The sequence below is a fragment of the Humulus lupulus genome, chromosome 8 (assembly GCF_963169125.1).
Source record: "Humulus lupulus chromosome 8, drHumLupu1.1, whole genome shotgun sequence".
Lineage (NCBI taxonomy): Eukaryota > Viridiplantae > Streptophyta > Magnoliopsida > Rosales > Cannabaceae > Humulus > Humulus lupulus.
The window spans coordinates 72,614,067-72,641,628 of record NC_084800.1 but is presented as its reverse complement, the minus strand read 5'-3'; the positions used below and the strand labels follow the sequence as shown (position 1 = coordinate 72,641,628).

The window sequence follows — 27,562 nt, the reverse complement described above, 5'->3', positions numbered from 1 at the left end:
GCTCCTTAATCGTTCTTGGCAGCGGCCAATCGAGCATAGATTGAATCTTGGAAGGGTCCACCGCCACTCCCTTACCTGAAATAATATGTCCCAAATATTCGACTTGTCGCTGTCCAAAGCAACACTTCTTTAAGTTGGCAAAAAATTGATGGTCTGACAAAGTTTGTAACACTATCTCAAGGTCTTTGACATGAGTTTCCTCATCCGGGCTATAGACAAGGATGTCGTCGAAGAAGACCAATACTCTTTTACGAAGATGCGGCTGGAAAATATCGTTCATCTGAGATTGAAAGGTGGCGGGGGCGTTGGTCAGCCCAAAGGGCATCACTACAAACTCGTAGTGGCCTTCATGAGTTCGAAAGGCAGTTTTATGGATGTCCTCCGGCCTCACCCGAATCTGATGGTACCCCGAACGTAAATCTAACTTCGAAAATACATGAGCCCCGTGCAACTCGTCTATCAACTCGTCAATAACTGGGATGGGAAATTTGTCGGGTACCGTGGCTCGATTAAGAGCTCTATAATCCACACAAAATCGCCATCCGCCATCCTTCTTCTTAACCAAGAGAATTGGGCTCGAATAGGGACTGTTACTCGGCTGGATCACCCCGGATTGCAGCATCTCTCGAACAATTTTCTCTACCTCATCCTTGATACCATGGGGGTATCGATATGGGCGGCTACTCACGGGGGTGGTGCCGGGCTAAAGAACAATGGCATGATCATGTTGTCTTTGCGGCGGCAGCGAAGTCGGTGTAGCAAACACAGTGCCGTACCGCTGTAATACTTCATGTATCCCGTCTGAATAGGCAGCCCGATCCTGAGAAACCGATGCACAACCCAGCTCTACCCAAGCTCCTTGTCTCTCATGTTGTAACAGCCGTACCATCTGCTTCAACGATATACACGTCTTGTGAAGCAGAGGATCGCCATGTAAAACAACGGGCTGACCTTGGATTCGTAGTTTCATCGTGTGATCCTTCCAATGATGCGTGGTTTCCCCTAAAGTTTGCAGCCACTGGACGCCCAAGATAACATCGGTACTGCCGAGTTTTAACGGCAGAAAGTCGTCGATAATTTCCAATCCTTGCAAGTGTAACGGCACCGAGCGACAAATACCCTCCCCTTTCACCGCCTGACCACTGCCCATCTGAACTCCGTAAGCTTCAGTCGTGGACATAGGCAGCGCTAGTTTCTGGGCTAATTCCGTCGTAATAAAGTTGTGTGTCGTCCCGCTATCCACCAAAACTACCACTTCGTGACCCATGATAGAGCCCAGAATTTTCATGGTCTTTGGAGAAGTCAAACCAACCACGGCATTCAGAGATACTTCCACCATATGAGCCTCTGCCGCGCCCATAGCATCGGCAATGCCGAGAACCTCCCCAATCGGGTCAGTGGCCGGCTCATCCACGGCCTCTTCTTGGATAATAATGACCTGAACTTCCGCTTGAGAGCACTCGTGCCCTCTAGTCCAGTGCCCGTCACATTTGAAGCAAACCCCACGACGTTTCTTCTCTTGAATCTCGGACTCAGACAGGCGGCGGTATGCCACGGACGTTGCCGGAGCCGAGGCTGTCTTAGGACTAGCACTAGTCGGGGTCGATGATGAAGAAGAAGAAGGGGAAAGGACAAATGTGCCCTTACCGTGTTCAGGGAGAGACAGGCTGCTCAAAGGGGGTCTTGGATTGGCCCGAATGGGCCCACTCAGCCCAGCCCGATATCCCTTAGTGAAGGCCTGATTGGCTTCAATCTGCTCAGCCAACTCCATCATGTGTAACAGCCCATTTGGCTCCAAAATCCTCAAGGGGGCCTGGATCTCCACTTTGAGGCCCTTTAAGAAAGCAGCCCGTAAGGCAGCCTCCCCCATCATCTCCACCGAAGCAGCGAGAGCTTCAAACCTCCTGCGATAGTCCTGAACCGAAGTGACCTGTTGGAGGACAAAGAAACGATCATACACCGAGCCTTCGTGAGTGGGACGGAAGCGCCGGAGAAGCAACAGCTTCAATTCTTCCCACGTGGTGATGAGGCGCCTCTGATTTTCCCAGCGAAACCAACTGAGAGCCGCCCCTTCCAAACACAAGACAGCGGCCTCTAATTGTTCGCCCGGAGATAACCGCTGTAAGTTAAAGTAGCGCTCAGCACGGTAAGTCCAATCATCCGGGTCCTCTCCCATGTAAACGGGTAATTCGATCTTCCGAGCTCGAAATTCAAAGCGCCGATCCCCACCCTCAGCGACACGGCCCGTGGAGGCACCCCCGCCAGTCGCCGCGGACCCCTCGCCAGGAAGACGACGACCCGAGCCCGGAAGTCCAGGAGACCCCTCGCGAAGAGAGGCAAGTTCATCAGCCACCCGTCCCTGAGCAGTAACCAAACGATCCAGCACCTCCTTCATAGAACCCAGCTCGAGGGCATGATCCTTAAGCAGCGCACCGTGATCGTTGAGCTGAGTTTGGACACTGGATAAGGCAGATTCAACGCCAACAACACGATTGTCCATCCTTGTCGACACCGGCATACACAGAGTGCCAGGTACTGGTTCTGATACCAATTAATAGGACCTGCCCCAATAATCCAATAAACCAGAAACAATGAACCAGAACAGACAATAATAAGCAATAAAACAGTAACCAAAGAGTGAATAATTCTGAAGCTTTATTGAAGGAAAATATGAGTTTCATACAAGCACAGAGAAAAAGATCTCCATGATGCCAGAATTCTCTTAATTCTTGCATAACTAATTACTAGCTTCCTTTTCCCACTAATAGGCTACTCAGTACCCAAATTGCCCCTCTAACAAACTACCCTCCACGTCAACCATCAAATGACCCAGCCTACCCTTGGCCTTTGTGTCCCGACCCCCTCCTAGTGTATGTGAACCGAATCATAGGTTTATCAAGCCTATCATATAATCAATTCCCTCTTCTTGAGTATATCCCTTAGCAACAAGTCTAGCCTTATAACGTTCAATGGAACTATCAGCATGATGCTTGATCTTATAAACCCATTTGCGGCCAACAATATGTTTGTTAGGAGGAAGACTAACCACAGTCTAAGTCTTGTTCCTCTCTAGAGCAACAAGCTCTTCAGCCATGGCCAAATCCCACTCGGGTATCCCAACTGTTTGAGAAAAATATTCAGGTTCACTCTGACTTGAAATAGCAAGAACACATGCCTTAAATGTGGGAGACAACCGGTTGTAAGAAATAACATGTGAAAGAGGATGCTGAGTAACTTGGGGAGAAGTCTGTAAAGGAAGAGAAAAAGCATTAGTTGAAAGATCACAGTGATAATCATTTAAGTATGAAGGCTTTCTAGTGTGGCGAGAAGGTCTAGAAGATGAGAAAGTGGGTTGTAGAGAAGTATAAGTAGACACAGAAGGAGAATTAGATGCATCAGAAATGTCATGAGATACAACCAGTCAAAAGTGCCCTTACTTTTTCTTCTGAAACATCCCAAGTTTGACCGAGATCGGATTTCCTTATTAAGCGAGTTCCCATTATTTTCGTATCCGTAATAGTGCGAAAAGAAGGCCCGACTCCAAGTTGTTCAAGAATAGTGGCGTTGAGTTTCTCGACCCTTTGCCTTAGGATTAGTCAGTTCTATTTCTCGATCATGAACAGGCAGCATAGAAGAAGAAAAAAAATGGCATGAATACAAGGAAAGAGAATGAGTAGAAACAAAAGGAAAAATGTGTTCATGAAACTAGACATCCCTAGAAACAAAAATGTGATTGGTGTCTAAATCAAGAAGTTTATACCCTTTAATGCCATTAGGATAACCAATGAAAACACAAGAAATAGCATGTGATGAAAATTTTGATCTATGATTAGGAAGAGTAGATGCATATGCTAAGCAACCAAAAGCCTTAAGATGACCATAAGTGGGAGGTTTCTTATGAAGAACCTCAAAAGAAGATTGATGTTGTAAATTGGGTGTTGGAGTTCGATTGATGAGGTAAGTGGTTGTAGCAATACAATCAGCCCAATAGACCAATGGAAGGTGAGATTGAAAGAGAAGAGCTCGGGCTACATTGAGTAGGTGGTGATGCTTACGTTCAACAATGGAATTTTGTTGAGGTCTCTCAACACATGAATGATAATAGATGATTCCTAAGGAGCTAGAAAGCTAAGGAAATTGGAGTTCTTTGGCATTATCGGATCGGACTGCTTTAATTTGAGTATTGTGTTGGGTTTTGATAAGAGAAATAAAATCAGGGATAACTTGTTGTGCATCTGATTTTTGTTTAAGGAAATGAACCCAAATGTACCTATAACAATCATCAACTATGGTAAGAAAAAATCTATGGCCATCAACAGTAAGTGTATGAAAAGGTCCCCAAATATCAATATGGATGAGATCAAAACAAGCACTTGAAATATTATGATTAGAAATGAATGGTAATCGTTTTTGTTTAGCATAATGACAAATAGAACAATGAAAATCAGAAGAGGAGGAATACTGAAATTGCAAATCTTTATTCAAAGAATGGTTTTTAATACATGAAGGATGGCCCAATTAATAGTTCCATAAAGTTTCTACAATTGGCTTTGAATCAGTAAAAGAAAATACAAATGCAAGATCACAAGGAGTAGTCATGTGATACAAATTGCCAAGTCTTTCACCCATCTCAATCTGCCGAGTCCGAGTAGTGTCCTAGATGACACAATAGTTGTCAAAAAATGAGAAGGAACATTTAGCAGATTGTGTTAAGGAATTAACAGATAAAAGATTATAATTGAATGATGGAACATATAACACATTCAAATGAGTGATAGAGGAAGAAAGTGTGACAGAACCAAGACAAGAAATGGAAGCCAACTGACCATTTGGTAAGACAACAGAAGTTAAAGAAGCATTTAAGTAAGTGCAAGAAAACAAAGAAAGGTCATGGCAAACATGATGAGTGGCTCCTGCGTCAATAATCCATTTCGAATGAGGAACAAGAAATTCCTTACCAGCAAAGTGAGAAACAAGGGGTTGGTCAGAAGAAGAGGAAGAATTATTGGATGAAGAGGCTTGAACTTTCTGGGCTAGCAAAGCTATTGTTTTCTGGCATTGAGAAGAAGACAGAGAAGATACAAGGTCAGCAGAAGAGTTCGAATTGTCTCCATTTTTGTCATCAGTAAAACCTGAAAAATGATTAGCAGCTATTTTCCCCTAGATAGAACCACAACCACAACCTTTCCCATGAAGCTTATGGCCAGGGGGATAACCATGAAGCTTATAACATTTGTTGATAGTGTGCCCCGTGAGACCACAATGATGACAGGCAAGCATGTGTCAAACAAATTGAACATTCCCAAGAAACTGAGTATAAGCAGAAGAAAAAGAGGTAGAAGCAACAGATTCAGAAGAAGTAGGATTGAGACCCCTTTGTCGTTCTTCTTGTATTATGGTAGCATAAACTTAATTGATTATTGGAAGAGGATCTTGCATCAAGATCTGAGAGCGAGCAGCGGAATAAGAATCATTGAGTCCCACCAAGAACTCCAAAACTTGGTCTTGTTCTTGAAAATCTATAATCGTCTTCATTGCGCCACAAGTACAAACAGGTTGAGGGCGAAACTCACGAACCAGATCCCAAAGAGCTTTGAGGTGAGTAAAGTAAGTCTGGACAGAGTTGCTTCCTTGCGTGGGAGCCTACATGGATCGCTTCACTTCAAACACATGAGGACCATTAATTTGATGAAAACGGTCATGGAGCTCAAACCAAATAGCCGAGGCTTCATCAAGGTACATGATACTATCAGCAATATCACTAGAAACGGCATGGAGAATCCACGAAATGACCATGCTATTACATCGACACCAAGCATCATAGTCATCATCTTCAGGATCAAGTGGAGTGATCTTTCCATTAACAAACTTCAATTTGTTCCGAGCAAGAAGAGCGGCAGTCATTGATCGCTTCCAAGAACTGTAATTTTCACCTCCAGTGAGAATTTTGGGAACCAGAGTTGCACCAGGAAGATCACTGTGAGCCAGAAAATAAGGATTCCGAGCATCATCATAGGAAGAATGACCAGTCTGATCAAGAGCAGAAAACCTATTCGCATCAGTCGAAACAGTAGCACCATTGGAGGTATTCTGAGAAGTCCTATCAGTGCGAGGAGGACCTCCAGTACGAGTACGAGCCATGGATTTCGAGAGAAATCCAAAAACAAAAAAAACAGAGAAGAGAACAAATGTCCCAAGAAAATCCCTAATCTGATACCATTTTAGTAATAGAAGAGTAAAGAGAAAATGAGAGAGAATGATAGTCTCTGTATATTGAATATGAAAAAGGTTACAATGTATTTATACTTAATCAATACAGAAAAGAATACTAACTAATTTTGAATCTGTAACTCTAACTAACTAACCAACTAATAACAAAACAATATATCAGCTCTAACTCTCTTGTTCTCAAGTCTAAAACTTGATAATTTTATTGGTTGTGTTTGGTAAAATTTTTGTTTTTGAATTTTTTAAACTCAAAAATAGAAATATTATTTTTATTTTTGTTTCTTTATTTTTAAAAAATAAAAATATATTTGGTAACTATTTTTGTTTTTTGTTTTTAAAAACAAAAATAATAAATACGTTTGATAATTTTTATTTTTTTTTTTTTATTTAACAATATAAAATGAGATGTTAATTTGAAGAAGAGAAGAAAAAAAAAACGAAAAAGTCAAATGGTTTAAAAAATTTTGAAAGTGAAAATTCTTTTTTCAAAATTTAATAAATTTTAATTAAAATTTTTAAATATAATAAATAAAAATAGAGTTACCAAATTTTATGTTTAATTGTTAAATTTTTAATTAATTAATTAATTAAAAAACTATTTTTTTAAGTGTTACCAAACAACACTATTACAACTCAAGTGGTATTAAATACTATCAGGCTTTTTGTTAAAAAAAAACGATAGGAGGCTTTATCATAATATTGATACGTAGGTGCCAATATTATGTAAGTAATTAAAAAATAACTAACAAATAAATAAGTCTGCCAGAAAGGGGGACTGACAAAGATGGATGCATATACCTGTGTATGTGATTGGCTTGCTCAACATCAACTTTTAGAATTCCACCTTGATTAATAGATGTAGGTTGACATACCTACAACAATCAAGAAAAAATTACAATAATATATAAATATGCTAGAAAACTAACATAAAAGGCTATATAAATATAAGATAATTCTCCTCTAGGGGCTTCATTTTAAGTCTTTCTGGTGGGGTTCTCAGTGTTTTCGACTTAACCTAGGTTCAAAGGTCTAAATAGTCACGCGTGCAACATATTTGAACCTAGTTTTCGATACTGTAAACTATTCAGAATTTTCTAAAAAACGCGTCAATGCTCTAAATAGCTACAATATACACAGTTATAAAAAAAACCGCGCCGAAAACTGTTCAAAGATTGAGAACACTGAGAGTCCCACCAATAGGGCTTAAAGTGAAGCCCCTATAGGAGAATTGTCCTATAAATATATATAAAAAGTGTGTAAACAAATGTTTTTGTTTTAACGTTTTTTTTTGTTAACTTTAACAAAATTTTCTAAATATTTAACAGAATATACATTTAAAACTAATTAAAAAATTGATATTTAATAATTATATTAATATAAATTCAAATGTTGTAAAATATTATTATGTATTAATATAAATTCAAATATTATAAAGTATTATTATAATAATATTTAATACAAAATTGAATATTTAATACTTATATTAATATAAATTTAAATATTATTATATTAATACTTATATTAATACATAATCTTATTTTTTAATAAAACATTATTATTTATATTTAAAAAGAGTTATTATATTATGTGTTTTTTAAAGAAATCATAAACAATTTCTTCATTTAATTTTTCTATCATTCTTTTATATGTAATAGTTTATTTATTTAAAATTTACATGACACCAATCATACAAATTAAATAAAAATAATTAATAAATTTTATAAATAAAACTAAGCAAACATGCATTGCATCTTGTTTGTATCTAGTATATATATATATATTATATATTAGATACAAGCAAAATATAATGCATGTTTGCTTAGTTTTAAAATTGTAAGCATTATTTATAATTTTATCAAAAACTGATTTACTGTTTTTTTAATATATATATATATAATAGAATAAATTATAGTTCTATATTATATATAAATATTTATATCAATAATTTCTACATATATGACATCTAAACACAAAGTTGACATAAATATATATATTTACAGTTACATGACATACACATAAAATACAATAATATTTAAAAAGAAATTAATAATAGAAATAAAATAATAATATAAAAAATCATAGTATAAACAGTAGTATACATGCATCAACTATTTTTAGTTTCTAATATATCTCGCAATGTCCTTTAGCGAATTTGATGAAAAAAAACTCAAATCACTTGATAAAAAATAAACTATTACACAAATTTTTAAGATAATATAATATGAATGCATTTATTATTTTTAAATAAATATGATTTAATTATTTAAATTATCATAGAATATCTTAAAAATGTCATACTTTAATAAATTAATTAATTTATTTTTGTTTAAGTTTATGTTCTAGTTTTTTAATTTAGCAGTGACAACAAAAAATTATATATTATATGTTTAATATAATATTAAGTTTAATTAAATTTTATTTAAGTTATAAAATATATGATTTTATTATTTTTAAATAATTATTATTGTAAAATATCTAAAAAGTATTTTAATTTATTTAATTATTTATTTATTTAAATTTAAGTCATATTTACCATTTACCATCAAATATAAAAAATTCTGTTAAAATTAACGAAAAATAAAAAACCTTTAAAACCCAACACACCAAATATATTGAAAAAGAAACTAAAAGAACAAAAATATCAGCAAATAAAACATACCAAGTTAAGAAAAGCAAAACACGGAAGTAAGAAAAAGACTTGAAAAAGCCAAAGACAAAACACAACAAACAAACCTAACAAAAACAAGCTTACATAGTACTTAAAAATGAACTACCATCAAAACTAGAAAATATTGGGAACCAAAGCATAACAACTAAGATCAACCGCTGATGTAAAGCAGCGAAATCTATAAAATATACCGTAAAAGTCTTAAAAGAGACTTCATTAGTTGTTGTATTTTATAAAACATTTACCTCCAGTTAATGTAGCCTCACTACATTTAGTTAAGCATTGTTGCTGCTTCAAAACATATTTTAATGTTCTCTCTCATTAAGAATTTTGGTTTTTAGGAGCGATGCTGTAATATCCGTCGTTTTATATCATGGGTATTTGGTAATACAGTATGTGACGATAATGTAGTAATTTTATCTTTGAAGGGTATTTTTGTAATTTTGAAAATGAATGAATTCTTTTATGAATGAGCATCATAATTGTTATATGTGACAATTTTATGAAATTATGTTTATGAAGTATGAAATAAATATACTGATGGAATTCGGTAATAATTATGCAACAACTCGTGGTTTTCTTCAAGTATAGGAGCAATAGAATCAAAATATGTGAAGATGGGATTTGATTGTAAAGTCTAATTATTTATTAGGAAATAATTAGAAATTCTAGAAAATGGAAGGTGAATTACTATTATGGGCATAAGAGTTGGCTTAACCTAAGGATTCATTAAAGGCAACGTGGTAATTAAGATTAATAGGGTTACTATATGTATTGTGTGATAGAGATAGGATAGGACACTACAAATAGTTGTGAAGCTGCTTGGAGCTCCTCAATAAGGTTCAGTGACTCCCAAAGTAAAGCATGATTCGTGGTTAGGTCGAAAGTATATCTTCAATACGTGGAGATTGATGCCTCAACTGGGAGCATGACCTCATACCCGTAGGCTATGGTGAATGGTGAACGGGCAATGGAGGTCCTAGCAGTGGTGCAATAGCTCCACAATGCCTTAGGCAGCTCCTCAGGCCAAGCTTCTTTTGCATGTTCCAGCCTTTTCTTCAAAGTGGTCTTAAGCATCTTGCTGACCGCTTCCACTTGTCCGTTTGCCTGAGGGTGAGCTACGGAGGAGAAACTCTTTATGACTCCATGCATTTGACAAAAGTCGGTAGACAATTCACTGTCGAACTGCAAGTCGTTGTTAGAGACTATCTTCATCGAGAGCCCGTAACGATAAACAATGTTTTTGATGATGAAGTCCATCGCCTTCTTGGAGGTGATAATAGCGAAAGGCTTGGCCTCGACCCACTTTGTGAAGTAGTCAACTGCCACAATAGCATACTTTACTCATTCCATTCCTGTGGGCAAGGATCTGATTAAGTCAATGCTCCAGACTACGAAAGGCTTCAGACTTGTCATCTGCATGAGCTCGTTTGGAGGAGTTCCAAAGGGATGTTGGCGTAACGTTGGCATTTGTCGCATTTCTTGACATAATCCATCGAATCTTCATTCATCGTAGGCCAGAAGTACCCTTGCCTCAGAATTTTCTTGGCGAGGTTCTGCCCCCCAGCGTGGTCACCACAAAAGCCCTCATGCACTTCTCGAAGGATGAGTTGGCTTCCTACTCAAACACACATCAGAGTATCTAGCAATGAATATCCTCGCCTGTACAACTTGTTGTCCATAATTACGTACCGAGGCGCCTAGTAAAGTAGCTTCCAAGCCATTTTTTTGTCATGCGGTAACTCTTCGGAGACAAGATACTTCACAATTGGTCTCATCCAACTGTTCTGGGGCTGGACCACTTCTACCTCCTCGAGAGCTGTGATGCTCAGAGAAGCCAAGTAAGTAGTAAATTGGGACCATGCTAAGCAACTTTGTGTCCACGGTGGTAGAAACCTTGGTCAGGGCATCAACATTAGAATTATGTTCTCGTGGCACTTGTCGAATGGTGAACCTCTTGAAGCTGTGCAACATTTCTTGAGTCTTGGCCAGTTACACGACCATCTTGGTTCCCTGGGCCTGATACTCTCCGACAACTTGGTTTACGATGAGCTGAGAGTCGCTGAAAATCTTGAGGCGGCCTTGAGCTCCAGGGCAACTCGATGACCAACAATCAAAGCCTTATACTCAACTTCGTTGTTTGAGGTGTCAAAGCCAAACCTTAAGGCACTATGAACCCTATGCCCCTTAGGGTACACCAATATAAGACCTGATTTGGCTCCATTCTCATTGGAGGACCCATCTACAAACAACTTCCATACGGGCCCGACAACTTGGGCCCTCTCGGGTTTCTCATATGTTCCCGTACACTTGGCAATGAAGTCTGCCAATGCCTACCCCTTTATGGTAGTCCTCGAAAGGTGAGTGATGTCGAACTGTCTCAGTTTGACCACCCACTTGATGAGTGTCTCGGAGGACTACGACTTTTGGAGGATCTGCCTTCAAGGCTGGTTGGTGAAGATCTTTATAGGATGCGTCTGGAAGTAGGGCCTAAGCTTCCGAGAAGTCATCATCAGTGGATATCTAGACTCTGCTCCGAGGAGTCTCTTGCTTACATAATAGACGGGGTGTTGATGCGGCCTTCAAGGCAGTAGTGATGGTGTTCTTGAAGATAGCCATGTAGAGGAAGAGGGGTTCTCCGTCTACAAGATTCGACAATATCAGAGGATTCGACATGTGGGCCTTCAACTACTGGAATGCCTGATCGCACTCCTCTGTCTATTCAAACCTGTAGCCTCCTTGGAGGGTATTAAAGAAGGGAATGCACTTATCGGTTGCCTTAGAGACAAAGCGGCTTAGAACTGCTATCCGACCAATTAAGCTTCGCACATCCTTGTGCTTCCTAGGGGATGGCATCTCGATCAAGGCTTTGATCTTCTCGGGATTTGCCTCTATTCCTCGGGCGCTGACAATAAATCCCATGAACTTCCCAGAGGTTACCCCAAAAGTACATTTTTTGGGATTTAACTTCTTCCCGAACTTGCGAATGTCTGAGAATGCCTCTGCCAAATCTTTCACGTGGTCGGAGGCTGTTCTGGACTTCACCAGCATGTCGTCCACGTATACCTCCATGTTTTAGGCCAACTAGATTTTGAACATCTTGTTTACCAGCCTTTGGTACGTGGCACCAGCATTCTTGAGACCGAAAGGCATCACCATGTAACAGTAGACTACTTTGTCTGTTTAAAAGCTGGTATGTTCTTGATCTGCGACATGCATGGATATCTGGTTGTACCCCGAGTACGCGTCCATAAACGATAGGAGCTCGTATATGGAGGTAGCGTCGACTATCTGATCAATCTTTGGCAACGAAAACCAATCCTTTGCGTAGGCCTTGTTGAGGTCGGAGAAGTCGATACTCGTTCACCAGGTGTCGTTAGGCTTTGGCACCAGCACTGAGTTTGACAACCACTTAGAATATTGTGCTTCTCATATGAAACCATTCGTGAGAAGCTTGTCGACCTCCGCCTTTAAGGCCTCTGCTCTGGTCAGCTCTATTGTCCTCTTTTGCAGCAACGGGGCAACGATTGGATCCACATTCAAGGCGTGGCAGATGATATTGGGGTAAGTGCCCATCATGTTTGCATGGGACTAGGCAAGGACATCTTGGTTCTCCCTGAGAAAGCTCATCGAAGCTTCTTGGACCACCGCCTTGAGGTTCTTTCCGAACTTTGTTTTTCTTTTGGGGTTGGAGGCATCAAGGATGACTTCCTCGGCCTCCTCCATGGGCTCAATAGCCCTCTCATATCCAACCCTGGGGTCCAACTCGTTGGACTCCCTCTCTTACTGAACAACTTGGAGCTCCATCTTCTTTAGAGGAGGCTGCTCAGGGGCTACTACTTTAACAACCATCACCGGATGCTTCACTGACACGTTGTAGCATTGGCGGGCCTCTTTCTGGTCCCCGCTGACAGTGCCTATTCCCGACTCTGTGGGAAACGTCATGCACAAATAGCTAATAGAAGTGACTACCCCAAACACCAGGATAAATCGTCCTAGGATGGCGTTGTAAGCGAAGGATGAGTCAACCACCACAAAAGTGCAATACTTGAAGGCTTGGCGAGGCACTTCTCCAAGTGTCACTATCAGCTTGATCTGTCCTATTGGAATCAAACCTTCACCCGAGTACCCATAAAACGTGGAAGTGCATGGGGAAAGATCGCTTGTCATCAACTTATTCTTCTCGAAGGCTGACTTGAACAGGATGTTCATAGAACTCTTGTTGTCCACTTGGATTCGAGCCACCTTCTTGTTGGAAATCTGGCTCTCGATCACCAAAGGATCATGGTTGGGGAAGTGTACTCTTCGAGCATCGTCCTCAAAGAAGGTGATGACCTGGTCCGTCATCCGAGGAATTTGTGTTGGGAGCTCGACTAGCACCAGCACTTCATCGTCATGATTCAAGGCCCTCACGTACCGATTCTACGAGCACCTAGATGTGACCCCCAAGTGGGGTCCTCAAGAGATAGTCCCTACTCTTCCGTTCACCGGATGAGGTCTGTAGGCTGCTTGCTGCAGCGCAACACGTACTTGGCATGGGGTTTGAGGAGGTGCTACCTGTTGTGAAGGATGCATGGTTGCGGCTGGAGCTTGGGCAGGGTATGCTCCAGCCCTGGCATACTAGTGATGGTGCCCCAACTTAATGAGATTCTCAATCTCAACATGAAGTTGCTTACATTCGTTGGTATGGTGCCCAACATCATTGTGGAATCTGCGTAACTTCGTTGAGTCCCTTCTCTCTTGGTCCCTCCGAATAGGCTGAGGCTTCCAGTAGTGGATTTGCTGCTCCATAGCAAGGAAAATGTTGTCCCGAGTGTCCACAAAATTTGTGTACTCAGAATACTGAGGAGTTTACTTCTCCTCATGAGCACCAGTTCTCTTGGGCTTTTTTCCCTTGCCTTTTCCTCCACGTTTGCTCCTGCTAGGGGTCTCGCTGGGTGTTGTTAACTGGCCTGGAGCCGATGTTCCAGCCCTAAACGCAGATTGAAAATTAGTGTATCCAATGGGAGCTGCTCCATAGCCAAAATGATCGACACTAAAACCAACTTGGGGAATGACTAGACTGTACTGTGGGGCACTCATAACACTCGTCTGTACGAAATTGTATGGTGAAAATTGTGAGTCCCGGAGCTGCAGCAGGTGGGACTGCTGGAGCTGGAAGGAAATCGGTCCTCTGAATGCTCCAATTTGGGCATCTTCCCATTGAATATACTATTGGGCTCGACGTTTGAAGTCATCGAGCCTGCGGCATCCCCTCCACTAAAGGTCGCCCCATAGCAGAGAACCTAGTCGGATACCAGCTTGTAAGGCCATCAATTGTTGGCCATCATCGACCCTCTTAGTCTTGATTGTTTCCTCCTTAAAGCATTTGATGCATGCCTTAAGATTCTTGAAAGGTCCTTGCTTAATATTGGCCAAAACATTAACCACGAAGTGTATCTTCCAAGCAACTATGAATTGTCTTCGGAAGGTGGTGGAGAGTTGGGGTCAGGAATAAATGGATCTTGGCCGATGCTTTTTGAACCACTCGTCTACGGGTCCCGTCAAGGTCAACAAGAAGATGTGACATTTAGCATCCCGGAGACACGGTGGACCGACATCAACTTGTTAAACTTAGACAGGTGGTCGAGTATTCTGTGCCTTTGCTGTAGGGAGTGATGTCTAGCATCTTCAAGCCCCGAGGAAACGAGGCTTCAACAATGTGTGGAGCACAGGGCTCCCCATCTTCATCTTCCGAGTCAAAGTCCTGGCCTTGTCTCTGGGCCATCTTCAACATTATTCTCTTCAAACTCTCCAACTCCACGCAGAGAGGATCGTAATCTTGGTTGGCACTCTATGTCGGATGTGCCCTCTGGTCAGGCATGGCTTCACTCCTGCAAGCATTAAGATTCTCTCGGAGGTCTAACTGTGGTTGTCTTTCGGGGAAGTCCTCGAGAGCTGCTATGTTCCTGCGAACATTCAAATCATCTCGCAGGTCAAGCTGTGCATTGTGACGACCACCTTCCTTGGGGTGTCCTTTAATTTTTCCCTCAGAATCAACGTATTCGTTATTAACCGAGATGCTAATTCCTTGTCCTCACTTAGCGAAGACGTTTCTCCTATTAATTAGCCCCTTGATCGGGGTTCCTCTGGGGCTGGCGAGGCATCGGAGGATACCACATCCAGGCCTGGTGCGGTTTGTCACGACGCACCTGGGCAGAAGGCCCTAGGCTCCGCGGACGCTATCGGCCTAGCGATGTCCTCGAGCACCATGACCTTGAGGGTCATTGGCCTTCCTCATGACATGAATGGGCTCGAAAGCCCGTCGAGTCCTCTGTCTCTTCTGAGAGGGCTCACCAACTTTTTCATTCCCATGAGTTTGAGGCGCGAGGGGTGCTCCAGCTTCAGTTGAGTGCACAGGTGGCACGCAACCTGACAAATCTTGCGCCATGTCAGTGGGGTGCTCAGGAGGCACTCCTAGTGGTGGAGTAGTTGGCACTCCAACTGGGTGCATGGGTGGCACGCCAGCTGGCTGCCTAGGTGGTACTTCGCCATGCGGGTCCACTTACAGCCCTTGAGCCGCCAAAGTGGCCTTCATTGTGTTAACCACCTCATGTAAGGCGACAATATTCCTCTCCTGAGCCTCAATATTCTAGTGTTGAGAGGTTATTTGGCCCTTGAGGGCCACCAATTCTGGTATCTCCTGTGTGTAAAACAATTATAAGTACTCACTCTCATAGTAGTCGCATTCATCCTCATCGTCATATCTATCATCTTCGTCATAGTCGTCATCATGGGCCACCTCCGGGTTAGCCGGTGGAGGTGGTCGGCTGAGCTCTCCTCCCTCAACGACGGTTAGAGGAGAGATGTCATCATTGGCATTCTGTCTGGTAGTCACCATTGGTGAATCTTCAAAGTTTTCTTCGAGCTCTCAATGAAGCACCAAAATGTTAACTTTTTTCGCTATCAACTAATTAAATAAAAACTTCAAAAATTGCAAGAACGCATATTTCACATGGTTCAGGTTATTAATTAACCCTAATTCATGAGTCACGTGTATTAAGATTTATGAAGCTTGAGGGTTTCAAGCTTCTGTGGAGGTCAAGCAGCATTTTAAGAATGCTCTAACTACAAAAATCTAGGGATCATTAACAATGTGTGCCCTAGCCCTATTTGTAGATGGATGAGGACAATTAATTTCATTACATTTATTACAAACATTTCCCCTTAATAGGTTATTAAGACTAATAAATATACATTCTCATAGTTAAGGAATTGGTGGGCCGGGGCGTATCACACGGGGCCCATTTACGATATTACAACCCGCAACTTTTTTGGGTATCACGTCCCTGACAGTGTCAGGGGTAGCTGCACGTTCTCCAAGGTTAAGTGACGTCGTGAGACATCCTGTGTGTCGCCTGTACTGACTCGACACCACGACTTGGGTAACAGTAACATGTCAGATAGTTGCTTATGGTCAAGGTTCATTGTGCTTGACACCTAGCACTACATTCCAAGCCCCGAGGATGGTCCTCGTAGACCCGGATGACTTGAATGGAAAGAACCTGGAGGACATCGTAATCATAGTCCTCGGGATGTAGTCCTCCTTGAGGACATACTTCTCTAGAGGTGATGCACGATTAACATGGGTAAGACCTTCCTTCCGAGGAGCTCTAGGCGAACTCAGAGGGTTTCATTACCTTCCGCGAAGCTCAATTACTCCTTAATGACTACTACATGTCACATGTACAACATATAATTATAAGATAATTATGTTTAATTAATTAGTTAAAATTAATTATTTAATTAATGCATATTTTTTAAAATTATATTAATTAATTAATACATTAATTAGTATGAATTAATTAATAAATAGATAACATATTAGTTATGATATTAAATAATTTTAAATTATTATAAGATAATGATTTAATTAGGTTTTATTATATTAGTTAGTTTTGAACTAATTGATATTTATGTATATTTGAAATAATACATTATATTAAGTATATAAATATTTATCTCAATAAATAAATATAGGGAGTGACTACAACACATCCCATTTTTATGCAACACCGGTGCATCCTTTTTTTATTTCGGCACCTGAATAGTTATAATCCCAAATTTTTTTATATGATGGTGTACATTATAGCTATATAGAACATCCTACAAATTTTTAAGAAATTTTGAATAAATTATGAAACCGAAACAGGGTCTAAACTGTCTATTGCACGCATGCCTGTTTTTTTGAGTACGCATCTAAAATTTGACAGTTTGAACTCTGTTTTCGGCTTCGTAAACTATTCAGAATTTCTTCAAAATTTGCAAGATATTCTAAATACCTACAATATACACCGTCATATAAATTTTTTTGGGATTATAACTATTCAGATGCCGAAATAGAAAAAGGATACACCAGTGTTGCAAAAAAAGATTGCGTTGTAGTCGTTCCCAATAAATATAATAAACAACAAAATGAATGTGACATGACATATCACAAGCTAGCCACTGTGCATGTGCACAATAACTATCGTGAAGTTGCAGTGTCGATCAGTAGTAAATAGTTGTAAATAACTTATTATTTAATTAATATTTTAATTTGATTAAAATAATTTTTTTTATAAAAAAAAAACTAATATAATGACATTTGATCTAGATTATATCTAGGTATTATTGTAAGAGTCAAAAAATACAAGTCTTTGAGTCTGGTATATTCTCTAAAGAGAGTTGTTTCAAATCTGTCATCAAAATCATTTTCTAAGTGTGATAAACTTAGAAGATTGTAGCATATACATAGTATATATCATTTAGTTATGCTTCAAATAAGAGTATTTTGAGAATTTTATTAAAATATTATGAATAAGTTTAACTAAAATTATAGTAAATGTTATTTATGATATGATTATGATGTGGAAAGTGGTCTAAAAGTAAAATAAGGTGCATGGTAAGAAGCATGTGATTTTATCTCAAAACTAATTGGTGATGAGTGAAGTAATCCATGCTCTTATGTATTATTGAATTTACCCACACATTTTCCATGTGTGATATTTTTCTCTAACATCTCCCTCAAGATGGTGGTTATTTTTGCTCACCAATCTTGGACGACTCGATCGTGAGTGACTCTTTAGATCTCGACTCTTTTCGGCTCATTATCCCCGAATCACAATGGCTCTTTTTGGCTCTCTTTGGATCATTCTTGGATTTGGATCGTGTTTACTCGTTAGAGTTTTCTTTAGCTCAAGATACTATGTTAGAATGTGAAAAGTGGTCTACAAGTAGTATGGGGTGCTAGAATGTAAAAAGTGGTCTACAAATAGTATGGGGTGCATGATAAGAAGCATGGAGTTTCATCTCAAAAACAATTGGTAACAAGTGGAGTAATACATACTCTTATATTGTTGAATTTACCCACACACTATGTGTAATATTTAATTAAAATTAAAAATACACAGTAGTATAAATCCAATTAAATATTTGCAATCCCTAATTGACCAATGATATGCAAAAGTAGATAAATACCTTAGAGAAAATAGATTTGAGTTGCATTGTCCAGTCGCCCAATGTGCGAATGTGGACGCTTAAGTAATCATCCCCAGGAGCCGAAGTAAGTGAAAATGGATGCCTAAGATGTGATCAATTAATACGCATTGATATCTACAAAATGATAAATCCAAAATTAAGTAAACTTATTTTCTAATTATCACACATACCATTCAAATGGGGAAATAATCGGACATTTTATATATATATATTGCCCACTAATATATTTGAATCCATGTGGTTTATCGATTTGTATAACCAAAACGTTTCCAAGATAAACTCCAACCTGAAAATTTGAAAATGGGAGTTAAATTTAACAAATATTCTCTCCGCAAAACAAATTGAAGCCTTATTCATAACACATTACCTTTAATATTTCTACTTTTTGGTAGTGAGACCTATATGCACGAATCATGCGTTCACAGACATAAAGAAGGATTGGAACGGCCAAATACATCCATGTCTACCACAATAAGTTTTATAACAAAATCAGATAATAATAATAATAATAAATGTCCATATAGTATGCAAAGGAACTTACAGTCTTATTGTACCACTTGTTGGGGAGGTAGAGATGGGAACCATGAATGACAAAAATGACGTAAACGATGACAAACAAGTGGTGAGAGTACCAAAAAGCATTGAACCCAGAAAGTCTTCTTAGGGTTCTAGGATGGTTTAACCTGTTTCTTCGAAACAAAGGATGTGCTAAGGTAAAAGCTATAACCATTAGGACTACCATGACCAATCCTGTCCACCCTTTTATGTTTTTTAAGAACCACCAATAATTATTGGGTCGTGCTTCACCAAACAGTGGCTTTATTGGGTTGTATTCCTCTGTTGGAGCACGGAGTAACCTTGGAAAATCACATATTAAATGTGCTCCTGCGTGTACACTAACTCCAATTGTAATCCCGGCAGCGATGACCTAAAAATTAAGAAGAAAAAATACACTTCTTTCATCCAAAAGGATAACTTAACGATAGTTTTTTTTTTAAATAAAATAAATTAAATTTAAGGACATACAATGTATATATATATATGGAGACTAGAATTGTATCAAACTATATATCCCAAGTATAGAATTTAATTTAGCATATATTATAAGGAAGTTGTAGCGAGTGTTTTTCTTTTCTTTTCTTTTCTTTTCTTTTTGTCAAAGTTGTATCATGTGTTAAAAGGCTAGAATTTGTAAGCCTCATTTTTTCTGACATTAGATTTTTTTTTTTTGGCTGTGGATATCTGACATTACATTAGTTTGTCACGTCTTATTATCTATGGAAAAATGTTCATATCACATACAGTACTTATATTATATTACTTTCAGTTCTATCGTATGATTACGAAAAAGGACATCGTGACATAATTTTAATTACCTTGTGAAAATTGATATTGTCATCAAAGGGAACCACCACTCCCAACTTAGTGTTGCTCCTTAGCCAAGTAATGGTATTTCTACAAACTGGTAGAAGAATTAAGGCCATGTTGAACTTGAGGGTTTCGGCTGTGCCTGTGGCTGTGGTAACACAATAGCCCATAACTTTGAAAATAGCTTGATTCTTGTACTGAAAAAATTTCCACATAAAAAGGCACGTACAGATTGCAAGCCAAAGCCCTACCACCCAAATCTGCCTCCAGTTGTCCTCTACGAAATATTTGAGCCACCTATAAATAGGGCTGTAGTCCTTTTTACCGACCTTCATGCTTGTCGATTTTCTAAGGACAAAATTGTTCAAGTCCATTTTAATGTTACTTAGTTTGGCTGGGCCTGTAAGAAGTAATCTTTTCAAGTCGTTTATCTGTAAATAGACGTGAAATGGGTACAATTGAAAACTAGGACGAGCTCAAACAAGAGTAGAGTATTACATCATAAAACAAAAAACAAATATAATGAAATCTATAACAATATAGTTTTCTTTTTATTTAGGAAATTTACTTATTTGCAAAATATCATTTTGCTATTTTTTTTTTTCAATAATACTTGTACGATACCATGTATTTTAAAATCATACATATTTAATTACTTAGACAAATTTGATTGATAAGATTTGTTAATAAGATCAAACTTTTATCAGTTATATGTAATTAATTAATTAAATTTGAATTTGAAACTCGTATAATTTATAACAATTTGATGAATTTAGGGTACCAAATATGTATTATTTTAAAATATATTTATCAAATATATACGATTTTAAAATATAGAACAACAAATAAGCATTATTGTAAAATATGAACAAAAACATACTTTATAAAAATACAAAGTATCAAATGATAACCTACCATTTTATTTACAGTAAATAATTAAATAAATTTATTCTAAACTTTTTTATTATCTTTCCAAACTTTTATCACATTTGTAATATTTTTAAACAGACCAAAAAATTATACTTTATTTATGTGAGAAAGCAAGTTAGGGAAGAAGATGTGAACCTCAATATATCCAAGGCCATCTGGATCCAACTCTTCCATGACAAGAGCTGCACATTTTTCAGCACTCATAGCCAAATTGTTTGCACCAGCACTTAACATTGTGATCTGCGCGTGTTAATATTATTTTTTCCAAGTTTATTATTAATTATTATTATTATAACACATTTCAATTCTTAACTAAAAACGAAAAATCAACCATCTCACCTCTTTCACCTCTTCTTTAGTGATTCGACCGTCTCCATCTTTGTCAACCCTGCACCAAATTGCACGAAGATAGTGAAATTAATATGAATTACAAGATACTAAAAAAAAACCAATAATCACTTGAGTCTTACATGTCCAAGAAAGTTTCCAGCCTAACATCTAAGCTCTGATTTGTGATCTGTTCCCAAAATTCGTGTAACTCATCTTTGAGCAGTGAAGCAGACGTTATATCTCTCGGCCGAGCCAATGCATCAAACAGCTCGTTTGTGAAGTCACTCGAATCCCTCCCCACCCCTACGATCACTCATATATATAAGAATCCAAAAAGTCAAAATCACTCCATGAATTTCATCTCGAGTTTCTTTCCCGTCCGTTTTCTCACTAGCCAAACAGGGAATTACGTACCTATGCACTGGGCAAAATCTGATTTGGAGAGGATTCCAAACTTGGCCAATCGTTTGAAACGCTGCTCGATCTCCGGCCAGCCTCCGTGCCCATAGAGGGCATTCCTGTCGTTCACGAATTTGAGTCCCTTGAAGACTCGGGCGGTGTCGGCGGACATGTTCTGATCGATCTGATTGGATTCGGCCGAGTCGCGCTTTCTACTGTTCTGAACCAGGGCCAAGTCGTCTCCGACGTCGAGCGTGATTTCCAAGCATTTTTCTTCGTCCTTGAAACTCCCGGGCTCGCTAGTGCTCCCAGTCTCTGCCGACGAGTTGTAACTATCATTAGTTTGATTCCCTTGAATCTCCATTCAATTTAGGCCACGTTTACTAAATAGTAATCGGAATTGGAATAAATCAATGAGAGAAATGAATGGAAAAAAAATGTAGAAGAATCAGAATTATTATTGTATTATGTTGTTTACTAAAACTGAGTGGAAAAGGAATCAGAATCATTTTATCTTGTTTATATAACCAAGAAAGGGAATCGGAATGCTTTAATTGACAAAATTACCCTTTTAAAAAGAATTTTATTTTATTTTTTATTTATTAAAATAAATAATTAAAAAGTGAGTAATAAATAAAAATATATATTCATAAATGTATATCATATGGTATGGGTGGTATATATTTTTAAAATACAATATTATAATTATAAATGTGTTGTTTGGTAACAATTAAAAAAATAATTTTTTATTTAATTAATTAAAAATTTGACAATTAAACATAAAATAGTGTTTGATAACTCTATTTTTATTTATTATTTTTTTAAATTTTAAACAAAATTTATTAAATTTTGAAAATAGAAAATTTTCACTTTTAAATTTTTTTTAAACTGTTTTCCATTTTTAGTTTCTTTTTTTTTTCTTCTTTTCTTCAAATCAGCACATCATTTTATATTGTTAAACAAAACATTAATATAAAAGTTATCTGTTATCCAATAAATTAGCATTTGTGACGTGGCGAATAATCTCTTGACACATGCCTGACACCTGGAGCGTCTGCTAGAGTATCGACCATGAGACACACCAGAAGCAGGACATACCTGTTTTTACCACGACCAGACTGGTCGGTGGTTCCGCTGGCAAAACAACATTTATGGAAAGATCTTATGTATCCCGAATTTATTTCATGCAATCTTCTGAATATCCCATGATTCAAGGGATAATATCTGTAACAAAATTGGGCAACCCCCCATGGGCCTATAAAAAGCAAGAGATGGCTCATGGGAAAGGAACCCTTTTTGGCAGCTAAAAAACCATAGGAATATAGAAATTATCTGTGAAAACGATGATTGTTTATGAGGAGTGTTGAAACTCATTGAGCCCAAGCTCTCTGATCGCACTTTTGTTCCCATATCAATATCATTCTAAGTGGACGTAGGTCATTACCAGATTCTGGGGCCGAACCACTATAAATTACTGTGTTTTCTTTACTTTTGTCATTACGTTATTATCTATACATATTCGCCTATATCATTCATATTTTGACTCCGTGTCAGTTGGCTAAAACGAGGGTCAACATTCTGGTGCTTTCATTGAGAGGGCGACTCATCATTGTTGATAAAACTAATGGCGAAAGCAGGGAAGAAAGCTGCTCAGACTGCCGCTGCACCGTCGAACCCGCCACCTCCTCCTCCCCCAGCAAGCATGGCGGAAGATGAACCGCAACTAGATTTTGAAGAGGAGGAAATGGACGAAGCGACTTTGAGGAGCACCTTGGGCACGTTGCAGGAAGAGCTGGCAAGTCTGAGAGCCAATCAAGAGACTGCCGCAGAAGCTATGGCGAGGCAACAGCAGGAACTTGATCGTCAGAGGGCGGAGTTGAGCGAGAGACAGGCGGAGGTGGATCGCCGCCAGACTGAGGCCATGGCAGCCCTTGAAGCGGCCTTGCTGTTGGCCAGAAATCAGGCCGCGCCTGCCTCGCAGCCTAATCAACCTGAAACTGGGCCACCCCAGGGAGGTCCCAATCCTAGCCCACCAGTCCATCCTTCAAGTCCGCAAAGGCCTGAACAGCCCCAGATGCCCCATGACGACGTCCCACTGGACCCCGAGGCAGATCCACCATCCCACGCTGCTCGAGGTAATCCCCCGCAGCAAAGGCAGAATAGGGCCGAGCGACAGCCTCGTAGTCCTAGACGCCGCGAGAATGATGGGCTACACCAAGCGAACAGGGGTCACTACCCTCCTGGTAACAGGAGAGACTCGGAGTTAGGCTCTGCGGTCCGTGGACCCCAGCAGCATGATAATGCACGGGGACATCGCGACCAGCGCAGGCCACCCCCTAACGCTCGAGGTGTTTCTGCCAGAGACGGGAATAGAGGGAACGACCAGTCTTACCATAGCCAGTCAAAGTTCAAAGATGGCCACGGCTACAACGAGGCTGACTCAGGCAAGAACAATGCTGATGGGAGGAACGGAAATAAAGGTAGGAGCAGGAGCCAAATACCTCAAGATGATCAGCCAAATAGACAAGATGCTGGGGGGCAACCCCGGCAAAATAATGTCTTCAACTGGCTCGGAGGTAGCGAGCAACGGAGAAGAGAGGAAGATCTAAGAGACATACTCAATGATCGTCGAGAGAAGCATGGTGAGAACATCCCCCCAGCAGCGGAGAACGTAGCTATTCCTACTGCCTTGCAAGCCCAGATAGACGCACTAAATCAGGCTGTGCAACAATTGGTCGGAGGAAGAACCTCTTATATTGACCACGATAGAAGAAAGGGCACTCCATTTATCCAAAGAATAGCCAACGCAGAGACTCCCGGCAAGTTCAAGATGCCCACGCTCCCGAACTTTGATGGATACGGAGATCCCGTCTCGCATGTGAATAAGTTTGAAATCCAGATGGACATTCAGAAGGTATCCGAAGACGCTCGGTGCAGGATCTTTCCTGCAACACTTTCTGAAGCCGCGCAGGAATGGTTCTTTAAGTTCCCACCTGCAAGCATAGTTTCCTGGGAAATGTTCGTAAGGGAGTTCTACGGACAGTTCTACGCAGGTCGTGTCCACCCGACCGAAGCAAATCAACTGGTTGAGATCCGCCAGCAAGATGGAGAATCGCTAAAAGATTACATCCAGCGCTTTATGCGGGCGGCAGCCGGAGCAAAGACAGTCGGGGACGAAGGAAAGATGATGGCTATAACTGCGGGAGTGAGACGCCGCTCGCCCCTGTGGAAAAGTCTTCGTAAGGATGGGGTCAGAACCACCCAGGAATTCTTAGACCGAGCTGATCGATATATCAAACTCGAAGAAGCCATTGCCGATGATGGAAAATCTTCGAACAAGGGCAAGAAGGCTGCCGAACCCGCCAAAGCCGCCAATGGCACTAAACCAAATGGCAACGGCAAGGGCAATGGAAACGGCAACGGTAATGGCAAGAATGGTGGGAAACGGCAACACAATGAGCCTTCCACCTCCGACAATAAGCGAGCTAAGAGTAATCGTTATGAACCTAGGTTCACTAACTACACTGCCCTCGTTGAGTCTCGAGGAGAGGTATACCAGGCCACAAGCTCTAGCGTGCCCTACAAGAAGCCTGGGCCCATTCGAAAAGACATTTCGAAAAGAGACACTACCAAATTCTGTCGTTATCATAACGACTATGGACATGACACTAATGAATGCAACCAGCTAAAAGATGAAATCGAGTTCCTCATTAGACAAGGACACTTGAGGAGGTACGTACGGGCCTCGGGAACTTCCCAACGAGAAGCTCCAGGTGGCAACGAGCAGACGTCCACACGCCAACGCTCGCCACCATTACAGCCTGCCCCCGTAGCCGGAACACTTTTAACCATCTGTGGAGGCCCACACCTCGCTGGAAATAGCGGAAAGGCTAGAGAACGATATGCTCGAACTCTGCGCCACGACCAGGACATCGAGATGATGACTGTGGAGGACCGAGCACCGAAAAAGGCCCGCTCAGAGGAGTGCGGGATAACCTTTTCTGAAGGCGATGCCCAACACGTCCGGTTCCCACATTCCGATCCGCTGGTCGTAGATATCCAAATGGCCAATATGATGGTAAAAAGAATACTGGTCGATACAGGAAGTTCAGTAAACATCCTCTATAAATCAACGCTGGAACGCATGAAGCTGTCCGTGAAGGATTTGGAGCCCTGCAATCAAACCATATACGGCTTCTCTGGAGAAGGACTCGTTCCAGCCGGAATGATCAAACTCCCAGTGACAACGGGTACAGCGCCCGCTTCAAGGACATTACTCGCCACTTTTGTAGTGGTCGATTGTCCTTCAGCGTATAACGCCGTTATTGGAAGACCCATAATGGTTGAACTGAGGGCCGTCATCTCCATGTGGCACCTAGCCATGAAATTCCCAACGAACGCAGGGGTAGGATGCGTTTTGGGAAACCAAAGGGAAGCCAGGGAGTGCTATAACGCCTCGGTCACAAAGGCAAAAAGTGGAACATCAAGGAGCGCTACCCCAGAACGATTGCAGATGACGGAAGACAGCAAAACCCAATCAGGTGGAAAAGTCACCAAATAGGGTGTTGCCCAAAGTGAGGATATAGATTTGGATCCTCGCTTTGGGGATTTTGAAGAAAATGTTGGGCCCGTCGAGGACCTGGAGGAGGTCCATCTCGATGAAAGAGACCCGACTCGAATCGTAAAGATTGGGAAGAATTTAGAACCTACTGCGAAACAAGCGCTGGTGGAATTCTTGCAAGGGAACCAGGGGGTTTTCGCCTGGTCGCATAAAGACATGGTCGGCATAGATCCTGCGGTGATCAGCCATGTCCTGAACATAGACAAAGTCTTTCCACCGGTGCAACAAAAAAGAAGGCTGCTCGATAAAGACAGGTCAAGAGCCTTGAAAGAAGAAGTCGAAAGACTTAAAGAAAATGGGTTCATCAGGGTGGCGTTTTATCCATCATGGGTCTCCAATCCGGTGTTGGTCCCCAAGCCTAACGGCAAATGGCGGACCTGTGTGGATTTTACAGACCTCAATAAGGCCTGCCCAAAAGACTGCTTCCCACTCCCGAGGATCGACCAGCTAGTCGATGCAACTGCTGGGCATGAGACCCTTTCGTTCATGGATGCGTATTCAGGCTACAATCAGATCAGCATGCATCCCCCTGATGAGGATCATACCAGCTTTCGGACCGATACGGGCTTATATTGTTACAAAGTAATGCCCTTTGGACTGAAGAACGCAGGTGCAACTTACCAGCGATTGGTCAACCACATGTTCAAGGAGCTGATCGGGGTAAGCATGGAAGTATACGTGGATGACATGCTGGTAAAGTCCAAGAAGGCTGAAGGACATGTGAAGGATTTGCAAAGGTGCTTTGATGTGTTAAATAAGTACCATATGAAGTTGAATCCCCTCAAATGTTCCTTCGGGGTCGGGTCAGGAAAGTTTTTGGGATTTATAGTGAATTCAAGGGGAATCGAGGCCAACCCCGACAAGATAAAAGCCCTGATCGATATGAAGTCGCCAGAAAAGATCAAGGATGTCCAAAGCCTGACCGGAAGGATAGCTGCCCTTAGTAGATTCATCTCAAAATCAACTGACAAGTGCGTTCCATTCTTCAATCTACTTAGGGGAAACAAAAAGTTTGAATGGACGGAAGACTGCGAGCAAGCATTCCAGACAATAAAAGCTCACATGTCGCAACCTCCTGTCCTATCAAAACCAATGGAAGGAGAGACTTTGTACATTTATCTGGCAATTACCGAAGTTGCTGCTAGTGCGGTACTGATACGGGAAGAAGAAGGCGTGCAGAAAGCTGTTTACTACGTCAGCAAAAGGCTGATCGGTGCAGAATTAAAATACCCACCGATCGAAAGATTAGCGTATTGCCTAATTCTAGCTTCCCGAAAGTTGCGACCGTACTTCCAAGCCCATCCTATCACGGTTTTGACTGACCAGCCCCTTCGGCAGGTCCTCCAAAAACCTGAGGCGGCTGGACGACTGTTAAAATGGGCGGTCGAATTAGGACAGTTCGACGTGACTTATTCACCGCGAGCAGCAATAAAAGGGCAAGCCTTAGCCGATTTTATTGCGGAGTTCACCGAACTCCCCAGCAACGAGTTGTGCGAGAA

General features: G+C 40.5%; 1 protein-coding gene across 3 annotated transcripts in view; it reads right to left on the bottom strand.

Moving 5' to 3' along the window:
- LOC133797785 (respiratory burst oxidase homolog protein B-like) overlaps nt 1-21,821 on the bottom strand; it is a 45,424-nt gene extending 23,603 nt beyond the window's left edge. For all 3 annotated transcript variants that reach the window (XM_062235832.1, XM_062235833.1, XM_062235834.1), the window contains exons 1-10: nt 21,458-21,821; nt 21,184-21,346; nt 21,053-21,101; nt 20,849-20,953; nt 19,792-20,214; nt 18,957-19,343; nt 18,783-18,878; nt 18,586-18,701; nt 18,395-18,497; nt 7,027-7,100 (exon numbers count right to left, since the gene is read on the bottom strand). In XM_062235832.1, coding sequence (XP_062091816.1) covers nt 7,027-7,100; nt 18,395-18,497; nt 18,586-18,701; nt 18,783-18,878; nt 18,957-19,343; nt 19,792-20,214; nt 20,849-20,953; nt 21,053-21,101; nt 21,184-21,346; nt 21,458-21,806 — 1,865 coding nt within the window. In that variant the 5' untranslated portion in view covers nt 21,807-21,821. The remainder of the gene's footprint in view (nt 1-7,026; nt 7,101-18,394; nt 18,498-18,585; nt 18,702-18,782; nt 18,879-18,956; nt 19,344-19,791; nt 20,215-20,848; nt 20,954-21,052; nt 21,102-21,183; nt 21,347-21,457) is intronic.
- Nucleotides 21,822-27,562: the final 5,741 nt, after the last annotated feature.